This window comes from Pagrus major, chromosome 1 (assembly GCF_040436345.1).
Source record: "Pagrus major chromosome 1, Pma_NU_1.0".
Taxonomy (NCBI): domain Eukaryota; kingdom Metazoa; phylum Chordata; class Actinopteri; order Spariformes; family Sparidae; genus Pagrus; species Pagrus major.
The window spans coordinates 31,060,590-31,086,571 of record NC_133215.1 but is presented as its reverse complement, the minus strand read 5'-3'; the positions used below and the strand labels follow the sequence as shown (position 1 = coordinate 31,086,571).

At 41.0% G+C, this 25,982-nt stretch overlaps 1 protein-coding gene across 1 annotated transcript; it reads left to right on the top strand.

Annotated features, from left to right (window-relative positions):
* Positions 1-1,071: 1,071 nt before the first annotated feature.
* frmpd1a (FERM and PDZ domain containing 1a) lies at positions 1,072-25,738 on the top strand. Its single transcript, XM_073472428.1, has 15 exons — positions 1,072-1,190; positions 1,531-1,694; positions 8,830-8,932; positions 9,082-9,127; positions 10,430-10,534; positions 14,058-14,153; positions 14,694-14,819; positions 15,019-15,138; positions 16,424-16,560; positions 16,885-17,104; positions 17,223-17,405; positions 19,560-19,704; positions 19,829-21,166; positions 22,329-22,609; positions 22,670-25,738. The coding sequence occupies exons 1-15, from the start codon at positions 1,072-1,074 to the stop codon at positions 25,736-25,738; spliced, it is 6,252 nt and encodes a 2,083-aa protein (XP_073328529.1).
* The last annotated feature ends 244 nt before the right edge of the window (positions 25,739-25,982 follow it).

Here is a 25,982-nt window from a genome sequence, read left to right as displayed (position 1 = left end):
TTCATGTCATTTTTGAAGCAAAAAGGCCAAACATCTCTTGGTTTAAGCTCTCAAATGTAAAACTGTGACTTTTTTTTCTATTCTCCAAAACAAGTAATTTGAATATGTCACGTAGGCTCTAAAACATATATGGAGCATTTCAACTTTTTACTGATCTCTTATATATAATCAGTAATGAAGAGAATCATTAGTGGTGGCTCTAAGCACAACAGTTTCCATTTTTGAGTTTAAGTGGCCCTTCAAGGACAACATTAGTGTGTGTGTGTGTGTGTGTGTGTGTGTGTGTGTGTGTGTGTGTGTGTGTGTGTGTGTGTGTGTGTGTGTGTGTGTGCATGTGCGTGTGTGTATGTGTAAGCCGATATGTCATTAGATAAATAATTGCAAGCTTCCACAAAGACCCATTAGCTCACAACTATAGCTCCTACCTACAGACACCAGAGGCGACCCACGTCCATTACATCCAGCTCACCGAGCACCACAGCCTGTCAACAGTCAGTTATAATGACTACCTGCCCCATAGCAAACACAACAGGGACCCATTTAAAGAAGATTGCATCGTTATTGATAATTAGAAATTAGTGATATTGATATTTACTGAGGGTTGAGCACAACATGCGAGCAGTTGGCTCATAACTCGGGCTAAGAGCCTATTAGGCTGCATGAAGTCACAAATGACATCATTGTTGGCCTCAGCCCAGATGTCCCACTGCCAAGCCTAATGTGTGTGTGTGTGTGTCAGAGAGAAAGAGATAGTGTGTGTGTGTGTGCACTGTGTCTCTCAGAAGCATTATTTTCACTACTGCAATTAACTTCATCATTCAGCATCTTGTATTCTGAATCTGATTGTTGACACACTGTCACTTCAGCTTAATTTTGATCATTCACAAAATCTTGATAAGTGTTTTTCAGCAGCTGAGCTCTCTGTGTCCTGTTTAATATGCCTGTATTTTCTGGTTGGATTCATGCAGGAAGTGTTTCATTACATTTCACTTACTTATGCATTGGTGATATGGTAAATCAATTAACTAAATGTCTGTGTAACTCCTTTGACCTTTGCACCCTGGTAGGTAAATGGAGGTGCAGGACAGGAGCCGCTCCCCGTCCCGTAGGACCAGCCGGGTGGAGCAGGTGGTGGGACGATGGCTGAGACGCTCCAGAGACTTAGGCAGCAGGTCTCACTCTTTGAGCAGGTAAAACTCTGTTTTTGCTTCATTTAGATTCAGTAATTAGAGTCTCCATTTTATCTGACCTAAATGTGTCTTTTGCCTGAGGGAGGGGCCTTTTTGAAAACATTTACATACATTAATGATGATTAGCTTTTTCCATCAAATAACTAATCATTTATGTAATATCTGGTACTTTCTATTGTATTTATTCTTTCTTTCCTTATGTTTCTAAATATACAAATATGAAGTTGTTTACCAAAGAACTGTTAAGACTGCCAGAGCAGAAATGGAAATTGCAAGGCAAGATGTCATTCTGAATTCATTATTCTTGGTTTTAATTTTATGTCCACCTGCTACTCTCCAGAGACCGTGTTGCAGCGGATGGGAAGACGGCAGAGTCCAGTGGCTCAGATCAGAGGAATTACCCCTTCCGCTTCAACGTTCAGATCCAACGGGACCCCAGCCTCAACTCTCATGGCCTCACTCTGTCCTCCCAGCCCCCCATTCTGGTGCAGGAGGTCACCCCAGGTATGACAAGACTTCTTAAACTGGTGCAGAAAAAATATGAATTAGTAATTAACAGCCAAACCCCTCCCGCAGCTGAGTGTCTGTTCTGAGGTAGCAGTTATAATGCTCAAGCTGCTCTGATACTACAAATGGTGTTGTGCGTGTACGTGATTGTTCTTTACACAGATATATAACCCTTTTGTACAAAACCAATGCAGCACTTCTCACCCAGCTCATGAGTGGAACGAAACACAGTACTACTCAGTATCAGGGGGTTTGATTTCAGCTGACTCTGCAGGTTTAGGTGGGCCCAGCTCTGTCTGGTTGGTACCTCTCATCTTCCCCAACACCAGCTCAGGCTCCCTCCCTGCCGAGATCACTTTGTACGTGCCAGGTCTGCAGTGTTTTGGTCTGCTTTGTCAGTGTCTCTGGCTCAACAGGCACAGCTGTTACTTTGTAGGTGCTGAGCCGCTATGGCAGCAGCACTGTCATAACCTGCCCCATCCATGGGAGGCTCAGGGCCATACTGACATATACAGGACATACAACAAACTTTTAACTATGAAACAGTCTCAGTTTAATACTGATGTCTTTGTGCGACCTACATAAGCAAACAAGACCATCAGTGAGCGGTTTGGCTATTTCTATATAGTAATTCTTAATGCCTGTAACAGGGTTGGATTCCTGAAATTAAAAATTAGTCTCACAGCCTGAGGAAAGAAGCTGCCTTGTAGTCTGGTGGTATGGCAGCGGAACAACTGGCTTATAACTTAACATTTTATGTTGGCTTTGCAACTGAGCTATAGTATATCTTTTAGTTGACTTGTTATTATGAAAACATTAATATTACAAAGGAATGTTGATAACTTTAAATTTAGCTCAAAAAAATTACAGAGCAACCAAATCTTTTTGCTGTAGGATTACATAGAGTATAACATGCTGTAGGTGTAGGAGTACTAAAACAAAGTTTGTTACATCGTCATGTTCATAGCCACAGAAAGATACATTACCTCATCACTATGCATCCTGCAAGCAGCTGTGTTTAAAAAAAGAAAAGTAGTATTAAAAAATAGTTTTGTCTTTCTTTCACTCGCTTCCAAAACAAATGCACATGCTAGCCAGGTCAAAATCTTTAGGACACAACACATTTGGTGGAAACACTGCTGCTGTTGTCCACAGGAGTCGTCAGAATCAACTTGTCAGAATCAACTTGTCAGAATCATCTTGAAAATTCTTTGACCTAAAAAAATACATTAGTGTTATATTTGGTACTGAAATGCAAGCTTCTGTAAAGAGCTTTACTGTACGACATCCAAGCAATGAGGCTGACAGGACCACCTTCCTTTACTGCATTATGTCATACCATAATTAGTAAGAGGGTAAATATGTTATGGTCTTTCAGGAACAAAGCATTTTTGTCTCATTCTCCCTATTGTCTCCTACTGTCTCAGAGGGAGCCAATACTGTGTGCTCATACTGCATACATGGACACAGAATCACATTAGCAAAGAAAACATAGTGTGGAACTGATGTGGTGTGTGTGTGTGTGTGTGTGTGTGTGTGTGTGTGTGTGTGTGTGTGTGTGTGTGTGTGTGTGTGTGTGTGTGTGTGTGTGTGTGTGTGTGTGTGTGTGTGTCAAGCATCTTCACTATAATGAGGAAGCAAAAGAGAGGAGGAGCTTTTGCCCCTAATTGAGGCTCTCATGCAGCACTTCTTCCAGGCTGTTTACTCTCCCCAAGAACCTCATCCAATCACATACCTTATGTACTTTCTGTTATGCAATAGATAGGCGAGAGTGGGGTTAGGGCTGTGACTGGACTCTCAGCGAAGGCGGTGGGATTGCATACAGCTAAAGGTGTGCCTGGAAGATCTGTTGAACAAGTTTCAACTAAATTCATTTACAGGGACATGAGGTTGTGACAGCACTTTGACTGGATTAACGGCACTGCACCTTCTACTCTTCACAATGTAAACTTAGAAACATATAGTTTTGCACAATTCTAAAACTTGCAGATGTACAGTATAGTACACCCCTATTAATGATGCTTAGCTTTAGTGTCGATTGCAGAACTTGAAAAGAGTGATGCAACACTAATGGTTACTCCTGCTGCATGATTTGAAAGGACTTCCTCTGTTCAGAGCCAGATAAGTTTCTCTCCATTGAGAGAGCTAAATCATTCATCATTACATACAGTATCCTGAATATAATCTACTTACAGCCATCATAGTTCTCTCTCAGTTTAGGATTTACTGCCTTTTAGAGCTGATGCCAACCTGTATGCTGAGTGCATAGTTAATCATTCAGAGATTCCTTAAATTGTATTGGCCATCTGTGCCTACAGCATGTTTGTACACAGCATGTTGTAAACACAATGTTTATACACAACTCCTCTCTTGTTTTGCATGGTAGAGTGTACTGTTCTAAACTGTGACATGTACATTTCAGAAAATACCATTTGTTTGCATTTACTGTCTCCAATTAAGTCTCGTTATTTGTCAGTCAAGGGTTGAACATACCTTACCCTCAAGACGTTGGCAACACATTAGGTAATCACTGTAACAAGGCAAAATACAGAACTGTGTATTATACACATTATAAGACAATGAGAAATAGTTTCCGTGTGCAATGTTTCCGTTTTGTAACACCAGTCAATAATATTGATCTGGTCTCACGCACATTCCTAATAAACACTTCATTTGAGCCAAGGACTCCTTAGCTAATAGACAGACAGAGCATTTATTGTACAAAATTCTGTTGCACATTATACTGGGTCCACAATAGATTGTAGGACGGTCTGGAGTACCATTTATCAACAAGTCGGCAGCAGTTGTAGCGTGGCTTATGTGAGGTGAGTGAGCTTCATCCTTTGAAATTTCTTCAGTGCTTCCTGAGGTGGAGGGTAAGTTAGAGTCTCTTGCTCAATAAATTACAAAACAATCCATTGTGGCACACTTGTGTTAAAAAATACAGCTAACTGGTCAATATGTGTCAGTAATGCACAGTTACCTGATTAGTTCTCTGTTATGGATAGTTGCTCCACAGTTGCTCCATGAGGAGGAATCATGGGTAGACTATCAAATATGTTGTGTAAATTAGTTTATATAAATAAATATTTGCTAATTATATGTTGGATTTGTGTTGTTGTTAAATCTGTATTTTCAGACACATTTAAACTTTTGAAAAAATAAAAACATCTGACAAAAAATTAACTTAAAAGTTAATAATTATATACTGTATATTTAGTATATTATAGTATATTATAGTCAGTATTCAGTGTTCCCCACAGGGTGAGATTTTGCTTGTGGTGGGTGGCGCGGCGTGTGATGGATGGATTCAGTAACAGTAAACAATTGGTTTCTGAATAATTCTATTTATTGCGTAAATCACATATTTATAACTATTTATATATTACAGTAAAATACATTTCCATTTTCAAAATATATTAGAAAACAAAACAGACTATAAAAATAAATATCTTTCTACATGATAAAATATATTTTCAAGAGCTCAAAACACACATTACTGTAATGCGTAGCTAGCCAGTCCAGCTAGAGGTGCAGGGCTACTTGCTTGAAGTACCAGTGTACACCTATGACGCGAGTGTGTGCGTGCACGCTCACGGTAATGTAACACCACTGTTCCTCTGGTGGCAAGTTTACATACCGTACATTAGTCAATTATAACTGACCACACAATCAAATTCTAATGATCAAAATCGTGTTGAGATGCGGCACTCAGACAAACACCAAGCTAAGTAGGCAATACCACTGATGTAGTTAAATGTACAGTAATTAGTGTGACATTTAACATTATTGGTGATTACATAAACACAAGTAGTTTGTGTTTGGAGTGATTTTATTTATTTATTGTGCCAAGCAAATTAAGCCACACTAGAAACATCTATTCTGAGGAAAAGCTGCAGCATCTAAAAGACGAGGCCATGAAAACGTAATTCCTGTAGGTATTATGGATGCAGTTTGTCAAGGCATAACACCTACTGGCAAAGGTTATCTTGCCTGTTACTTAATGCACGAGTTGACATCATGAATCAGTCAACACAACAAACTAAATTTGACAAGGAAAATGAGTTCAAAATTTGTATTCAGATTTGCATCTACCTGGGCAGACAGCCCACGTAGATCTTATGTATGGGAAATGCTGTATTTGATGACTTCAGTACACACTGTGTATTGTGTTCTGCTTGTATTTGTACTCTGAAGTGCTTTTTGCTGCTGAGCTGCAGAGCCACAACGATCTGAATCCCCCTGAGGTCTGAGGGCAGATTACCTCGCTTTCTCCTGTCTGGCTCAAGTCTGCTCTGTCACCATCTGCTTCTACCGATCACAGACACACACACACACATACATTGAAACACTCACACACACACACTCACACACACACGCGCGTGCAAATGGTCATGTCTCCAGTGGCCCCACTAAGGCTTGGCTCTGTGTTTCCTCTCTCTGTGTCTCTGTGGCACGTGCTGCAGCATCTTGACAGTGAAATATGAGGCCTTCATTTAAAAGCATTTTACAGAGCTATCTGTATCACCTCCATCTGTCTATATCAATGTTTGGATGTAGCATCAAGTAATAACTTGTACCACCAGAATTGAATTACTCAGTATTGGAAGGTTACCTGTAAAACATGCTGTGGATGCTGTGGAGAATTGTAATATGGAGGTGATAGCAGGGAGTGTGATGAATGTCTGTATGTATGCAAATTTTTATTGACACAGTAGACAGAGATTCCACATAGTTTAGGGTACAAAATTTGTATTTTTGTCTACAATACCTGCATGAATTCATGTAAGTTTCCTCTGTTCAGAGCCACGATTTTTGCTGTACTGCCCGTTTCAGATTGCCTCAATTTCCAACTTGTCTTTCAACATTTGTATGGTGGAAACTCAGCCAAAGACACTGTTCATGCCTCTGTGATGGTGCACAAAAGAATAATGATACCCTTTCATCCCAGGATATTAATTATATAGAAGTAGATAAAATATGCATAATAAAAGCAGATTTCTAAATAAGACAATCAAGAATCTTTTGAAGTTTTGTATAAATAATATATATAAACTTTGAGTTAGAGCTAATACTCAACATCCCATGCCATGTCTCCATCATAATATTGTAAAACTCAGCTTCACTGTCGCAATACCATTCTCATCCCATGTTTTAGTTTCAGTCAATTCAAGTGTCTGTTTTTTTTAGTATAAAATTAATTCTTTGTGTTTCCCTGGACAGTGTTCCTGTTCTGTGCTGCAGTGAAGGGATAGTAATGTGAAGAGGGAGTTTTGTATGAAAAACACAGACTGCTCAATCCTCATATTAGCTACAGATAAACCTTAAACCTCCTAGACCGAGGACTGTGAATTTAGCCCCCGATCCCTCATAATCGGAGGACATCTTTTAATATCCAGTATGAACGGGAGTGATAGCATCAAGAACAAATTGTGGTAACACTTTATCTTTTAACTATAACTATCATTGATAAATGGTAAATGTTATTCACCAAACTGCTTTATAAACATTTTATCAAGCAATTGTTAAGGTTTTTTTAAGGTCAGTTGTAGTTTTATAAGGGCCATTTAAATTGCTACATAGCATTTATTAACCATTTCCAAAGTATAATAAACTTATTTTTTAACTTTAGAATCTAGAATTGCACTCAGTAGAGAGCATACCTCTACCAAGGCCAACAGTCCCCTTTATTAAAAAAAAAGCCTAATCCAATATCAAATTTGATAGCCCTGTATCACTCAAAATTGTAAAGTTCCCATTGAATCAAAATTGCTGTCTAAGTGTTTTTATTTTTTCACATAGTCTTGCTCCATATCTCACCTATACGCCATCATCAGGCCCAACAGAGTTCTAAAATGCGGAAGACTCATCCTGCACTCTGGGGCGTATATAGATTTTTCATCCAATAAATGCTTTCTTTGTTTTATGATGCCACCATGGACGACAGAGCGGAGTGTTGCTCAGGACCAGAACACAGCTTTATAACTGTATACAGCGATTTGAGTGGAACTGGTTCATGTTTTGTGGAGAAAATATTTTCTAGTTTTCCCTCAGCTGCTCTCGAGCAGCTCTGCCTTGAGCAGCTCTTGACAGATATCTTTACTTGTTGCTGAAGTAACTGCTAAAAATCATGCTGATAACCAGGAGCTTCTCAATGAACAACTCTGTACAGGGGCATGACGCGGCCTCCGAGAGCGACTACAAAGGCCAGTTACAGTACCATGGCTGTTTATGGAGTTTCCTGGTTGACAGATACCAGTAGTTTTGTTGCTAAAGTAAGTGCTAACTGCTACTAAATGTAACGTTAGCGGCCGTTAGCTTGTTAGCTTTGTAAGCAGTCTTATTCGCTGACAACTAACCAACAGACACAAGTGAAAGCATAACCTCCATGGTGGAGGTAATAGATGGTTTATAAATCATTTAATTGTTTTCAGTGAAATAACTATTAAATTAAAATGTAATTAACTATACATTTACCATTTATTAACAGTGGTTACTATAAAGTGTTACCCAAAGTGTTTCAGTCTTCATTTGGGCATCTGAATATTGTTCGAAGACAGACTCTAAAAATCCAAATATGCACTGTATGAGACAACATCATCAATGTATTTGGAGTTTTGAGCATTGGATGTGCAAGAAAAACCATCTTCAGTTACAAACATCTGTAACTTCTGGTCACAGCCCTGTTATACCAGTGTACAAACTGTATGTTCTAACAGTGCATACTGTACAAGGTTTTTCTTCCATTCATCTCATAATACAGTGACTCATTTACAGTCTTTGCCACTAATGTTATCAGTAGGGCTAACAGCAGCCATTTAATGTTGGATGCTGATCCAGGGACACTGAAAGAAAGGGGACGTTAGGAGGGTAGTAGAAAGCTAAATTAAGCAGAGGTATATACAGTTGTTTGATACACAGTGTATAGTATGTACAGTAATTAGACTGCTGTTCTCCCTGCAGTGGGACGGTGAGGTTTGGACTGCTGTGTGAAAAATTATGCATCAGTGTGAGATGAAAGGAGATCACTAGAATACAGGCTACTGTCTGTCATCAATCCCGGTCGCAGCATGAATGCAGGCCAATTGAACACGCTCAGGCATGACAACACAAGGACATTTTGTGTGTCCAGGTGGTCCTGCAGATGGCCGGCTCGTCCCCGGCGACCAGCTTGTGAAGATCAATAACGTCGCTGTCGATGACCTGACCCCGGAGCAAGCTGCTGAAATAATCAGGTCCACACCGACAGCTGCATTCACACACAACACAACACAACACACACACACACACACACACACGATTATCATGAGGCATGATTATTGGTACAAACTGCTGTTTAAAATTGAGATATACACATCAAATCTCACCCTACCTTTTTTTTCAGGGAGTGTCAAGATTCGTTGACAATGACTGTCCTCAGAACAATGCTGGTGAGTCTGCTGAATATAGAAACACAGAAGCACACATCTACACACATCTACACTGATAGATTCTTAATTGGATGATGATTAATTTCATTCAGCAGCATTTTAGATTAACTTTTCTTGTTTCCTCTTGTAAAAAAACAAACGCATACACAGGCATGTTTGTGTACACATACTTACATACTGTAGATGTACAGTGTCTCTGCACACATGGGATTTTAGGAAGCTGTTGTAACCAAACACATTAATCAGCATTTCAGTGAGGCTTGGGGTCGAGCGTCATTGCTAACAAGCGTCCTGTCACCAAGGTCCCGCCACTACATCTTTGTTAATGGTGACAACATGTTACAACCCCCACACGCTCAAATAGACACTCTACCATGATCACTCAATCTATGTGTGTGTGTTTTTACTGTATGTGTGTGTGCGTGTGTGGGACCTTAATTTGTGAAGGTGACATGTGTTTGCACTAAGGAGAAATAGATTGGTAAATAAACGGCTGCTCCTAAGTGATTCTCATCAGCGGCTCTGCTGATGGAAGCACCTTTACCATCTGATTCACAGCTCCTCCATTATCGAGCTTCAAGGAATTATTAGCATTTCCCAGAAAGTATTCATCACTGTCAAGCTTGTTGATGGTAACAAAACATCAAAACAGTTCTCAACCTGAAGATTTTAATTATAATCAGACAATGATACAAAAGCAGGAGGATTGTTTAACAGTTTGTTTTTTTTGTTTCTTTGTTTTTTTAATGCTTTAATCCGTCAACTCTAACTGGTTTGGTATTAATGAATGCGGCAATGTGCATATCTTTGTACTGAGAACCTGTAGTTTGGATGAATATTAATGAATAATGGATATCTCCTAGATGTAAATCTTTTGATAGACCTTCATGTATTTGGAAGCGTGTGCTGTTTTGATAAGGATTACAGTTACTGCGTTAATACATTTTTGAAAATGGATGCACCCAGTGCCGAATAGCTTTAATGGCAGTAGTGATATTGAAGTGGCAAAATGATTTAACTGCTTTAAGTTTTAGTCTGCAATCTGTCATAGAATACCGCCAAAGAAAGACTGGGTATAAATTATCAATCCATTAAATAATCAGAAGTGTTTGGATACATTTCTCATGCATTCTTGTAAAAACAAAAAATACAAAAGAAGAATTCAAAACAAAAGTAAAAGGGTTTTGCATATTTTCATTTCACTAATATGAACCGCTATACTTCATCTGCACCACATTCAGTCCTGATTAAATTATAAGAAATACTGTGACAACTTGATTTATTGATCTGTGTTCCTCCCAGGGCCCCAAGTCATCATTCATCACACCAGAGAAGAGGGCCAAGCTCAGGTCCAACCCTGTTAAAGTTCACTTTGCTGAGGAGGTGGAAGTCAATGGACACTCTCAGGTGCGTGAGAGTACATGTTGCAGTTATTCTGCTTATTATTATTTCAGCAGTGTATCTTTCAGACAGATATTTATCACATTTAATTCAGATGTTTTGTACAAATAATTTTGGCTGAAAGCAGACAAATTTTGCTCAGTCACAACAAACTTTGCAGCTGTGCTCTGTCAGGAATAGGTCCTCTGTACCATTTTGCCTGTCATGCTCGAAATAGCTAGCTAAGGGATCTTTGAACTTAGTCAGTGAGACTAACATGCATTTGCATCCACATAAGATATCCAGATACATAATATATATGTTTATACCAGGTATAAATAGAGTTTAAAATACATGGGATATTGTCAGTTTTTGGTTTACATTTCACATATGTAAGAACTACTTGTGTCCATCCAGGCCCCCACACATTCGTTGTCAGGTGTCAAAAGGATATTTCAGTAAGGAGCCATGTTTGCGAGGCCTGATGAGGTGGAGAAAAAAAAGACAGTTCATAAGAAAGAAATAAAAAAAGATATTTCATTAATACATCAACACATTTTATTTTGGGATCCAGTTGGAGGGCCTTGACCCCCAGGTTGGTAACCACTGATGTAAAGGCTCCTTCTAGAGTTTAAGACTTCTAGTGGTGCTATGGAGCTCTTTCTTTATGATTGGGTCCCTGTTTTTCATTATTTCATGTACTTGCAAAAGGGCGCACATACACATGACATGATACACAATCTATCCAATTTTGTTACACTATTCCACTGATTAAAATGAGGCTGTAACTGCCACATAGTATGCTGCAGTGCCATCAGCAAAGGCAGAGAAGAAGACTGCAAGCTAGTAAACATGGATGTAAACAAATGTTTCAAATGTTTGCAACACATTTTTTAGTCCTCATGGATATAAAATGCATTTTGGTTAGCAACACTGGATGATTTTTTTTGGTGTTGTTGTTGTTGATAGGAAAACTCCATTGGGCCCCTTGAATGCCTCGTAGATTTGGGTCGATTGAGTTGTTAATAAAACAGACATTGCTTTCAGTGAGATTTATAACCAGATGTACCTTTTGCACAATGTAGAGGAGAGATGTATTATAATTGGTCAGTATTATTTCATACTGTGTGCAGTGTTTCTCTAGTATGCCTGGCTCTGGTTGGAGTTCCCACCCTGCCAGCGGATGTGAAATTAGCTGTATGAGGAAAACCACAGAGGCCGGAGTGCCCATTACTAATCACAGTGAAAACACGGATCAATATCTGCCTCATCTTACAGTCCTAATGTCTGTGATTACAGGGCAGTAAGCATCAGATTAAGAAGAGAGGTAGGAAAAGAGACAGAGGCAGACAGAGAAGAGATAGAGAGAGGGTGAGTTGTGTTAGCCACTGTAAAAGGAGCGGAAACAAGAGAAATGGAAGATGGGAGGGTGACAAGGGAGGGGTTGTCTAAAATTTGAAAGCTCTCCATTTGATCCTCAAAACTTACCAACATCAATGTTGCATTACATCACAGTGTCAATACAGAAAAACACTTCATAAAATGATAAGAGAACAGAGATGAAGCAGGGAAAGATGACTCACCACAGTGAATAAGCTGGGCCGACAGAAACAGGCCAGAGGAAATGATGGGAAGAAATGCTCTGTGAGAAGAGCTGAAAATAAGACCAGGCTAATCTCGCTCTCTCTCTCTCTCTCTCTCTCTCTCTCTCTCTCTCTCTCTCTCTCTCTCTCTCTCTCTCTCATGTTGTGATGTGTAAACCTTTAACTTTATTCATTTTTGTAGTATTGCAAATTAAATTTTAAACTCTTACCCTTTGTCATTAGCTACATTAACATCCACCTGTTTTGATGTGCATTTTCAATTTAGGCATAAAAAAGTATGACTGGAAAGGCAGAACATTCACAAAAGACAAAGTTTGTTATGCTTGGATGAGGTGAAAGAGTCCATATAGTGATATTGATGGATATCAAATGTGATTAAGTGCAGTGGAAAAAGGCATAGCATATAAATCATGTCGTACATGAAGCATGTGACTTCAGCATTGACTGAAGCTTCTAGTGAAGAGTCTGAACTGATGAAAATATCAAATAGGACACTGTAAAGTTCCTAAAATTATTACATGACACAAACAGAAATGTAATATTTACATAATTTCTTCATGCAGTTTTGCATCGTTTAAGGTTCAACTGGTGGTCTTTAATTATTTTTCATTATCTTGTGTCCTCTTCTTCTGCGGTGGTTTAATGGCACCCAACTGGAGAATTGGTTCCACCAGTTATCATATTCAAACAATGTGTAGTGGATAGAAATGTGCAAATATTTACATTTTCCTTTGCAGATATTCTGTATATCTGTGCTACATTTGGCCTCAAAATCTGCATACAGAATTGCAGTCCTCACATGGTCCATTGAGCCTTTGTCAAAAACCAAGGTGAATCGTGCTTTCATCATTGAAAGAATATTCAACAGTGTGTTCATTTCTGAGCTGCAGAGAGACCAAATCCATTGTACAGGCTTTCATTTCCTCACTTTATTTATGTAACTGTCTCCTCACTGGAATAAATCAGAGAAAGTTCACAAACTCCAAAATGTGCAAAATGCAACAGGTGGACTTGTAACAAAAATGTAAAAAGCCACCATATTACACCCCTCTAATGTCTTTACATTGGCTACCAGTTTATTCCAAAAATCAAACTGAAGAATTTTCTTAGTACTCTCTTCTCTTCATAGTCTGGCCCCAGACTGTATCTCTGAATCACTGTGCCTGTTGGCTAGTCCGATGTTATGATATTGCTGTTATTCTGGAACAACATACCTGACAAACTCAGACAAAATCAGCTTCTTCTTTTAGAGACATAATATGTAATGTTTTTGCCTTAAAATGTCTAAAAGTAACGTTTGTTATATATTTTCATTGAGCTGTGTACTTCTCTTATCCCAAATGTTTAAACAATGTTAAAATCCAGAGACTTTATTCTTTATAAACTTGATTCAAGGTAACGGTGCTTTCATTTAGTCGCCTGTCTCTATAACTTCTGGGAGAGAGTCAGAGAGTGAGGAAGGAAGTCTGCGAATGTGTCTAAACCTAACGTAAATAAAACTTAAATCAAATTACAAATTACTTAATCTGTGAGTCTGAGTCATGTAGATTTTCAGTGGCAGTGTTGGTTGTTTAACGAAGAGGACGACATCTCCATGATCCCTCGCTACTGAAGTCCTTTTGTTTCTTTTTGATAAAGAGACCTCATAGTAGCAGAAATTACTTATGTGCGTTAAATGGCTTCTGAAAATGTGTTTTTTTCGAAAAGCCTTTTTACACCTGTAATTTGTCTGCATATGTGTTTTTCCTAGTATACTATTATTTACAGTAAGACAAATATTCTGACAAGCTGTAAAAATGTACTAAGACACAAACCACTTTCTTTGCTTGACTCTATCTCATACAGTATCTTCCTGTCAGGCTGTTATAATCCTCTTGAACCAGCAGTGATGCTCACATTTTCACCTGACACTTCTTCTGACCTGTGACCTCATGTCTGGTTTGCAGGGCAACTCGCTGCTCTTCCTGCCAAATGTTCTGAAGGTGTATCTGGAGAACGGGCAGACCAAGGCCTTTAAATTTGAACCAAACACCACAGTCAAGGTACTACGCAATGATGCAGTTGACCACATTAATATCCATTCCTATTTATCACCAACTTCATGTTGTCTTCATACTGGACACATAACAATTGTAATGGAGTTTGGGGGTGCTGAGATGATGTTGAGGTTCATGAAGTGTTTATGTGATGAAGGTACTCTCTGTGATTCTTAATCAAGTCGAAAAAATAAAGCCAATTTTCATGCTAATTTCCTTATCGATCAAAAATTTGTCAGGGAGACAACTCCATAATGTGAATTAATGTGATGCAGGGTCAAACCTGCAATAAGCTCGTTATTTAATATCCATATTGGGTTCAATTTATTGGCTAATTTTAAAACTACAGCTAATGTGATTACGTCACTTCCTCAGTTTTAGTCAATATTAGATTTCCTGTACATCAGCTCTCTAAATTAGCCAACTACTCAGCCTTTCCCTTCCTTCGTTGAGACCTACAAACCTCAGCTCAGCTCACCTCAGCAACCTTGTTCCCTGATGTTATAAAATATTGTCTCTCAAGATGTAATTTTCTCTGTGCATCAGGACATTGTGATGACACTGAAGGAAAAACTTTCTCTGAGCCAGATTGAACATTTCTCCCTGGTGCTGGAGCAGCAGCACAGCATTAGTAAACTACTGCTGCTACATGATGAGGAGAAGATACAGCAGGTACACACACACACACACTAATAACAATTATTGTACATGTCTCCTAAATTGTATATCTATGCACCGTTTGGAAGTGGGTTTAACCTGTGATAGCACTAAAGTTTTAAAAATCTATACTTGATACAATGTGTGTGTGTGTGTGTGTGTGTGTGTGTGTGTGTGTGTGTGTGTGTGTGTGTGTGTGTGTGTGTGTGTGCAGGTGGTGCAGAAGAAAGAGGCCCACGACTACAGATGTCTGTTTCGTGTTTGTTTCATGCCCAAAACCCTCCAGACCATGCTGCAGGAGGATCCCACTGCCTTTGTGTACCTCTACCAGCAGGTGAACTGATGAACCTCAGACCCACAGATCAACTCCTGCTGCTGGAGTTAACTCCTCATGTTACTAATCATTTTTGTTACTTGTAAAAATCTTGGGATTTCCATTTTATCCATAGCCTAATCTTTCAAATTTTGTTTTCTAATTTTAATGTTTTGGAAAAATAATGTAATCAGCTGCTTTGCAAACTCTCTAGCAACGTCAACAGTAGAAGGGGTTCTTATCAAGTCTCTTTACAAATGAGGGGATTCTGAATCAAATTAAGGAGCAACATTTTTTAACAAGTACAGCTGGTGCTGCCCATTTCTTAATGATGTAAATTAGAAGACTGAAAGCTTGAAAGCTTGTTTTGAACTTAAGTTTCTCATCAAACCCCAGCCTAGTTTTATTCCTGCCCTGTAGTTCCTTCATTCAAATAAGGAGACTAGAGACCATCTTGTGATGGGATCCCACCAGCCGCGACCCCAACTCAACATGTTCCTGTTCCGATTTACGACTACTCAGTAATCATTACTACAGTATTACATTAGTACCCAGTACTCATGGATAGGAGCATGCCCATCTTCAAACCTGGCTTTACATTTTGATCTCAACTGTACACCTGATAAGTTTAGTGGCTGCATCTTGCACGGTAGTTATGCTATCACTCTGACAAAAATCTGTCCACAGACAGACATATGAACACCTGGCAAAACACTCAAAATCACTTCAGTGTTAGTTCCTGCTACAATAGGTGTCTCAAGGACCACATTTTGCCATGATGACACACACTCGTACACATTGACAAAATGAAAACATTACAGAAGCTGTTGTGACACAATCAGGACTTTTGTCTCTTAACAAGCAAAACGTGAATGGTAAATACACCATGTTGCGTGCATGAAAGAAAAACTTTCTGCTCAGTGTTGACTTTTTTGCTCATCCATATGAAGGAAAGCCAGAACATCTTCCAACAGTAAGTTCTTGTTACTTTATAAACTAAGTTGCCTCCTGTTGTTATGTGTATTTGTGTTCAGTTCATTAGCAAAAAAATAAGTGCTGCAAATGAGACATTCAAGTCGTTTAAAACCATAAACTCGCCTGAAATTTGTACAAATCATAACAAACAAACTCCAGACTCCATTTCTCCAATGAAATGTTTACAGATTTGTATTTTTTTTCATCATCTATACTGTTTTTCATTGTGTGTGTGTGTGTGTGTGTGTGTGTGTGTGTGTGTGTGTGTGTGTGTGTGTGTGTGTGTGTGTGTGTGTGTGTGTGTGTGTGTGTGTGTGTGACTGCGTGTTAGGGGGTGAATGATGTGCTGCAAGAGCGCTTTGCAATAGAGATGAGGTGTAACACCGCCTTGAGACTGGCTGCACTGCACATCCAGGAGAGATTGGCAAGTTTTGGACAATCACCAAAGACCAACTTGAAGATCATCACGTGAGACATATGCACACATTTTGAATGATCTTTATATCCACTGAATTAAACTATGATAAAAACAAGAAAAAACAAACAGTCCCACAGTTACACAAGTTGTGCAATACAACTGCAGTCTTGTAGTCCTTTAAATGAGCGTCAAGGATGCATTTCACGATTTGAAAGCCATTCTGCAATCTGCAAGGAAAATTGGTTTGGGATCAAGGGAATACTATTCTATTCATGTGTACTGTAAATTCACACATCGTAAATACAGTAAAGCTCTCTAACAGTGTTGTGCACACAAACAGACCCTCTCAGTGTGGGTTTCTGTGTTTGCTCCAGGAAGACGTGGGGAATAGAGAACTTTGTGTCATCCACTTTGTTGAGGAACATGCGAGAGAAAGATCTGAGGAAGGCCATCGCCTACCACATGAAGAAGAGCCAATCACAGCACGATCCCAAGCAGAAGGGCCTGTCAGTCGACCAGGCACGGATCAACTACCTGGAGGAACTGAGTGATCTTAAGTCATTTGGAGGGAAATCCTTCAGTGCCACCATGATGGTAGGATTTTTAAGACTGCTAACTGTACATTTATATTCATTCTTTACTGAGATTTGGTTGATTGAAGTTTCAATATTTTGTCTGTTAAATGGCCCCTCCCCTGCACCCCACCCTTCAGCTCCAGGACAGGGAGTCGATGGTGACGTTGTTGGTGGGGGCGCGCTACGGCGTGAGTCAGGTGGTCAACCACAAACTGAGCATCCTGTCCACCCTCACAGAGTTCACCAGCATCACACGCATCGAGCTGCTGCCTGAGTCCGACAAGGTCAGCCTGGTCAAAATATACCTGCAGGACATCAAGGTAAGACCAGGAAAACACACACACATCACACACCTGGAGCACCCAATAATGTAATAATTTCCTGAAAATGCATGCACTGAAAAAAAAACTGAAGAAGCATCAAAAAACGCTAAATTCCATAAATCTATTAAATATGTAAATGAAGACTATCTTGAAAAAATCATAACACATACATATGCACATACAAAGTTTACAGTAGGTGTGTGTAGCACCAAATAATGTACAGTATTTATATTTCCAACCAGATGGACAATGTAATAAAATCCAATTGTGTAATAATAACTTGACCCATAATGTACTTTATATGTTCTGACTGATTTTGTAATACCATTTTTATTGACTATGTAATATCTTTCCAGTATATCTTTTGTTTTGTATTTTCAAAACTGATGATGTAATAATTAAGTTGTTAACAGAAGAAGATGCATTAAACTTAAGTCCCTATCAATAGGAAATTAACCCATCCATACCCATGCTGAGGGTTCGTTTTTCAAGGATCGCCCATTAGTCCAGACGTCATCATAGATGAGACTGTAAAGCTGTAGAAGATGGCTAATGATACCCAAGCAAGCAATGGCAAGCAAACAGAAATGTGTTTTTTTATTTTCTATTGGAGTCAACAGTGATTCTTATTGAACAAAGTCTCTCCTTTGCCTCACCTGATCATCTTTATGACATGATTGAGCAAACATTTACGACTGTTTATGTATGTTTATGTCAGGTGCCATGTTGTGTGTATAAGTTTTATGAATATTTATGTATATTGCCTCAAAGGTGCAACATGTAAAAACTGGCCATCTGTTGAATTCTTACTCAAAACAAACAAGGGTAGCACATCACCAGAGCAACCGCTAACTGCTGCTAACTCGAGCGCCCGTTAGCTAGTTACCTCAGTTAGCAATGCATCGAGTTGTCTGGCCTGGGAGCTCAGCGCACCAATGAGGTGTTTGTGTTTAAGCCACTAGCACAGGAGCTTTGGACTGAGACAGGCCTGGGTTAGCTGGTTAGCACACTAACTTTGCAACACAATACATAAACCTCATAACATCAAAACTGTTTTTTCTTCACATTCTGTTATTTTTAGTGTAATTTTTGAGTGTCTCCAACTGAAATTGTTATATTTTGCACCTTTAAAATGAAGCAGTACCTATAGTTGTTTTGTTGGGTGTGGTTGTTGTCATGAGGCAGTGTTTTATTGAAAATCAGTGGCACAGACAGTGAAGAGGAAGGTTTAGGGAAATGGTGGTCTTCCAAGGAGGTAGTCCATCACCCAGTCGATAAAACCAGTATCTGTATGGGGCTCAAAGTCTGCACGTTAACCGAGTAGTCATTATTTTATTTCAAATCCGATATATAAGCCCATAACATTCTTCTTCTTAACACAAAATGAGGACATTTTATTACCTTACTGGCCAAGTTAATACCTATTGAGTTTTATTACATTTCTGATCAAGTTGAATGCAGTTTACATTAAAGGTACAATAAATAATAATTAAAAGGTATTATTCATTTTCAGGAAATGTTTACTGTACATTATTGGCTGCTACACACACCTAACATACAGGGCAAAGACAGAATACTGTAAACCTCGTCAAAAAGCACTTTAACTGTGAAGTAACTAAATCAGCATTGCAAACACTGCTACACAGCAGGGTTATGTTAGGTTGCGTACTAATTTTCATTATTTGTTCACTCTTTGTTGGCAGTTTTTTTCTCCATTTACAATGTGTTATGATTTATTTTACATATTTCATAGAGTTACGTAATTTAGCAATTTTGATGCTCCTGCAGTTTTGACACAAGAGATTTGAGGTCTGGAAGCTTCTGAACTCAACTGCTGACTGCTAGACCTTTTTAATAGCTTAAGAATACTGCTAAATAGAATTCAACGTAACATGACCCACGACTGTAGCTGTGTTTTTAAATGTGATTAATGACTTAAAAAGTCTTTCTGACCTGTTTGCATTATTTTGTGTACCCCCTCCTGTATACAATGTGCAGATGTCAGCTTGAAAAGAAGAACTGCCTTTTCATCAATATTATGAGCCCTGTGGATACAAAATTACTGTAGCTTAAGTGTTTTTCCACTGTCTTACCATTACCTGTCTTTCCTTGTCTCATCCCATACCATCTTGTTTCCTCTCTCATACGAAGCCCATCACGTTGCTATTGGAGTCTGTCGCAGCCAAAGATATGTCCTGCCTAATAGCAGGGTACTGTCGACTGTTTGTTGACCCCAACCTCAACATCTTTCCCTGGATTGATGACTCCAAGAAGCATCGAGTGTCTGCTGAGGAAGGTGTAGAAACATTTACAGCAATGTACAGTCATAAAATAGTCCATACATCAATAAAGGCACACACCAGTTTGTTGTGAATATTAAATTACTTTTGTCTTGTTTTCATGTCGGTGTATGTTCACAGGTTATGTGTCACGGTGTGGCAGCGACTCAGACAACTCCTCAGACCTGGACATGGATCCGCCGGGAGCCAAGGTATCTCATGACGACAAGCCTTGCCCTCGTGTCAGATCTTCATCAGACCCAGACGGTAGGAAAAGAAAAGACAAAGACAGAAGGAGAAACAAAGATGCCAAAGAAAAAGGAGACAAACCCTGGGGAGATAAGAAGCAAAAAGAAGAAAAGGATGCTGACACTGAAAAGGAAAAGTGTCCGCTCGGTAAGAAAAGAGAGGGTAACAATGAAGACGTAGAGCACAAGGAAGATACAGCGAGTGCTCAGGATGGTCAGCGAACACAGATTGAGATAACAAACAAAAACTCAGGGGGACAAAAGGAAAAAGAGGGAGAAGAAGGTAAAAAAAGAGGTGGAGAAGAGGTGCGAGCAGCAGATGAGCAACCATCCATATCAGAGGCATCAGATTCTTGTCAGTCTGACTCTCGTGTCCTCACCAGCCCCTCCAGCGACTCCCTTGACGCTCTGGAGGAAGACGACTTACTTTCATGTTCTTCTTCCTCCATTCACCCCAGTGCTCTATCACAAACCCATACCAACATCCACCCTTCCCTGCAGCTTCATCACTACTCTCATCGGAGCATTCAGCCCCACCTCCTCGCCCCTCCAGCTGCTCACTCCCATCCCTTTATCCACCTTGCAAATCATGAGAGAGGAGGAGGGGGCTGCAGGAGGTCAGGTGACGGAGCTGATCCCCAACTCCTCACACCCATCTCCCCCTCTCAAAGCCTTGAACATGTCCTAAAGTGTCCAGGTAACCCCTGCTCTGATGACAACTCCCTGTGCTTTGCTGAGCTCTCCCGCCTCGTGGACTTCCTGCCGAGCCCTCCGGAGGCCAGCGAGGAAGATGAAGATGAAGAAGAGGAGTTGAGGAGGAGGAGGGGGAAGATGTTGAAAGAAATGGATGAGTCGGTGAGAAGAGCGGGTGAAGGTGGAAGTGTAAGTGGGGAGGGTGGCTTTAAAGAACATCCACTATCCCCGTCCTCCCCCTCCTCCAACACGGAGTTTGTGTTCAACTTCGACCAAAGCGACGCTCGCTGCTACTACAAACTCTGCTCCAGCATCACCCCCGACAGTGCTCGCAGCCTTCCCCAACCCCTTTCACCTAATGAGGGACAAAATGGGGAGGAGGTAAAGGGAGAGCTGGCGAAGGCGGTTAACCTGGAGCCTGTCCCCATCCTTCAGCCACCGCCCGGCTTTGGAGACAGCAGCTCTGATGAGGAGTTCTACGACGCCAGAGATCGCTTCACCTCACCTGAAGACCCAACCTCGGGGGCGTTGCCAAGAGGTGATGTGGTTTTTATTGTGGGGCTCATCACATACATTTTAAAGCCCTCTAAAGTGATGAAAGCACAGGCTGTTAATTCTACCTTTGCTGCCATCTAGTGATTAAAGTTATTACTCGACACAAGGGATCCAACGTTATAGAGCAATGTTATGTAACTAGCAGGAAAGAAGGAGACCACGTTTCTGACCACACCTACTCTAGCAGTGATGCTCAGTGTGGTCCACTAACTATTAAGTCAGTCCAGTGCTGTAAAGTAACCAAAAGCATATAAACAAGCATTGTGCTTATGTACAATTTCAAGATACTTTTACTTCACTGGAGTATTTCCAATTTGTAATACTTTAATACTACCTCCGCTACATGTTAGAAGAATGTATTGTGCTTTTTACTTCACAGCATTAATTTTGACAGCTATAGTTTACCAGATACTTTCCAGATAAAATACAGTTCAATAAAGATTAAACCAGTTGTTCTCAACCTTTGTTAGACACTTCCCAGATGGTTTCATTTAAATAATTGTCCAAGATCTCACAAATGAGAGAAAAGTACCAAAATGAATATAATTAGTTTCAGCTTTAGTTTCTCTTCTCTCGTGCCCCATTAATCATCTCACAACTGGATTGAACTTAACTGTATCTAAGGTATATTAAAGTAGATGTACCTCCACCAGCTACAAATGTAAAATGCTACAGACATATTTATGTCACAATATTAATTATCTACTAATGTACACATAAATGACAGGAGATATTTTTTATTTTACTTGTAATACTTTGCTGCTGAGAGTAGTAGTATATATACTTTAACATCTACTTTAACTATTTTAGTGACCTATCCCCAAATAACACCCTGAGTGTCTACAGTGACACACAGCTCACTGTTTGATAAATTAAGTAGTTCATTAAATCACAAAAAGATTCTTTTAATTACAGTTCCACTCACATTTGACATACGGTAAACCTCCAAGCAGAAATAAAGTAAAATGAAACTAGAGTTTTGTTTGTCATTTAGTTAATTTGGTTTACCCACAGTATGTCTATTCCCTGCTTCTGTGTACTGTTTGCAAAACTCAAGAGGAACTTGTTTGTTTTATTTTGAAACATAAAAAGTACATTTTTATATACATTCTGTTTGGCTGAGACTTTTTTTTATTATCTTGCAGATATTTGCACAGAGATGAAACTGGACTTCCTCAGCACACTCAGCCTCAGTGACATCAGAGTCTCTGTGACTGATGCAGACAAAGATGCAATAGCAGAAGAAGACAGAAAAGGAGACGACGAGGAAGGAGGAGGTATAGAAACATTGTTCCAGCTCAGAAAACGATCGCGAAAGCGCCGTTCCTTCATGGAAACTGATTACACCTCGAGGGTGTCATATCCAGAGCCAGATCCAGAATCAAGGCAGGACCTGTTCTCTAATACACTCCATAAGAAACTTTTGGCAGAAGCCAATGATGCACAGATGCTGAGTTCAGATCCTGAACCTTCTGAGCAAACCCAGAATCCCAGTCCTACTGTCTCCTCTCTGACTCACTCTGAAGGGGAACCTGCTCAGCTCGAGTCAAAGCCCATCCTGTCCAAACACCGCTTGCGTGGACCTGGCTCTCCTTGTGGTTTTGGGTCTCGTGAGCAGACTAGAGACACACAGCCTTCCTCCAGGACAAGGAAACAGGACATGGAGATGGAACCAGATGCAATGGAATCCAAATCGGTAACAGATCTGGTGAAGGCAGCATCTCCTACAATCACTGTTGTCCGCTGCCGGGTGGATCCAGATGGGAAGGAGTGTGCTGATCGAAGGGGAGATGGAAAGGAGGAAGGGGAGGGACAGGAGGAGAGCAGTGAGGAGGGAGAGGAGGAGACAACAGGTGTGTCGGGGAATGGGCCGTTCACTAGTCATATGTTCTTGCCAGAAATCACTGAGGAGCGGGATGAGGATAAGAAAGAGGGGGTAAGAGGGTCCTCGCCCGGTTCAAAGAGACCACTCATCGGCGCTGAGGGGCAGCCAGAGGCCAACACACTGCCTACATGTTTGATAGATGTGAATAAAAAGGGTAGTAATGGCCTTTTAGGAGCCCATCTGATTACCATAGAGCAAAATTCATATGTAGCGGAACACATCCTTGAAGGTGTCTGTGAAAAGTCAAATCCTCCATCATACTCACCACCACCTGCTCCACCCTCATCCCCTCTACCTCCACTACCAGTTGTCCACAAATCAGAAAGTGACTGTTTGGTGAGGGAAGAAGTGGGAAGGGAAAACACAGGAACCTCAACCCAAATATCTTTATCCAATTCTGAGGAGATGCCACTTTGTCAACAAAATCACACAAACAAATCACAGTTACGTTTAGATGTCACAACCGGTGTCTCTGAGGATGAAGCCACCGGTGTTGTAAGTGATGAAGTAAGTGACAGCACCAATTCGGACAATGTTTTTGATGATGATGAGGTGAGTAATTCCTTAAATCTTAATTCAAGTGACAAGAAATATGACTGGAGCATAACTACAAAGCATAGCATCAGTGCTAATTCAACTCCAGCAGGTAAAGGTGATTGTCAAATGACTACTCATACCAACACTGAAGCTCAGACAAGAATTCATCCAGTTAACTCTGATTATACTCGTGCTATAAACTCCATAACTGCAAAGCTTGGAGCTGCAACAAGTGTCACGTCTCCCACATTTAATTCAGGTACCAGACTGAAAAGTGATTCAGATCAAAATGTAGACAAACCACAAAGTGATTCATCCATGCAACGTGCTGAAGCTAAAGATAGTTTAGCTAGTCCTAGTCTAGCAAAAGCTAACACAGCCACAGTCCACAATCTCTCCAAAGACCCTCCCTCTCCAACTCACTTCCTCTTCCAGACATGTTCTCCTACCATTATGGGTCGCTTATCTGCCACCACACTTAGGGAGAAGATCCAAAAGTTGCCCTTGTATTTATCAAGATCCCAGGAAAATCTCAACCAAGCTGTGGTAGGGAATGTAGCCCAGAGTCCTGCCGCGGACAGCAGTCCCTTGCAAGACAATGTCGAGATCACAATCACAGACGTTAATGACGTCACACAAACAATAGACCTTGAAACAGGCACGACTGCAGAATACGTGGAGTCAGATGATTCGGATGCAACCCTTACAGGATCAGAGGTGGATGGGGAGTTTTTTGTAGAAACAACCTCAGCGAAGAGTTTACATTCAGTGCCAGAGGTGAAGGAAGTAAGTTCTCCGTTGCCTGTCCAAACTGAGCCCAAATCCCAACACCACAATCAGCTTCTGTACACGTTTCCTATCAAGAACACGCCAGGACCAATCACAGAGCCTCCAGTCTCCATTGTGAACAGCCTTCAAAGAGACACTTCAGACCAAAAGATAGACACTCCTGGCCCTATAAAAGATTCTTCACCTTCTGTTCCCCCTCCGATAGTGGTGACAACACAGAATCTAAATGGGCCAGGACTTTCTTTTCCCAGTCAGTCACAGAAAGTAAGACGGACCAGCAGCGACAGGCCTTTGATAGGTCTTTGTAGGTCTTCTGGGCAGAATTCAGACTCAGCGAAATCCCTTTCCTCAGGCTGCAGGGTGTTTACCATCTGTGAGGATCCATCCCAGACAAAGACCCTAACTGAGGTGGCGACTACCCCACCCTTGAAGCCTGATTTCGGCTGCAGTTCTGTGCTAGCGTCTGGATGTGAGTCAGTTATGGAAGGGATGCAGATTCCACTGGATGCTTGCGGTTGCCCAGCAGTCTATACCAACTGCTTCAGCGGCGGGGACAGCTTTGATGAGGAGCTGACAGTCTACGAGTTCTCCTGTCGCACACAGAGCAGCGGATTGACTCAGACTTCTGGAGCAGGTCTTCCTCTCATGACCTCTGCCCCTGTTCCCTCCTTTCTCTCCACCTCCTCCACCCACTCTCCGTCCTTCCCACGCTCCATCCTTTTTTCTTCCTCTACCTCTGAACTTAGCCCTCTCCTCTCACCACTGTCTGAAGCCTCGGACAGTTTCCTATCTCAAACGCACAAGGACACCATCAGTCGGCTAGGCCAGCAGTGCTACCCAGAACCCCCCACAGGTTTCCAAGTACTGCGTGTCGACGTGGATCAGCTCCTTTCCATTTTGGAAAGTAGTGGTGCTGACCGATCAGGCCATGGAGGTCGCCACCCAAGGGACACCTGCCCTGCTCACTTTACAGAGAACAAGCGGGTGCTGCAGATAGAGGCACGACGGCTGATGTCAGGCTGCCAGAAGGTGGTGGGGATTGGACAGAGCCCTGAGGAAATGCTTCACTCCCTGGCTGACAGTTTCCGGACCCTGGTGGAGTTGGCTGGTATATGCCTCTGGTTCTCTGGGTGCGACAGATGTGACCGGAGGAATGCCGAGGCAGTTGCAGGTCTGGCAGATGTGGCCCGCTCATTCAGGGACTTCTGCCTGGCAGCGGAGCGAGCCAGCAGCAAGCGCAGCTGCCAGGACCTGAGCACCAAGCTGTTAGCCAAACAATGCACAGCACTCACCGCCTCTGTCTTCTGCCTCACTCAGCTGTTCCGCACCCTCACTGCACTCTGAGTGGATTACAACCTATGAAGTGTTAGACCTTCAAGCAACCTATGGTGTTTGACCTCACATAGGTGAGGTCACCAGTGAGCCCACAGCTGCTGCAGATGTGGACAGTGTGACCCAGAACAGCCATGTTTAGGATGGGCAGTAGAGTGTGAGGTGAGGTTACCTCAGAAATACACTGGTGTCACTGAACTCCATGACCCCTCAAATGATCACAACAAACTCAACATCATAGAGCCAGTTTGAGATT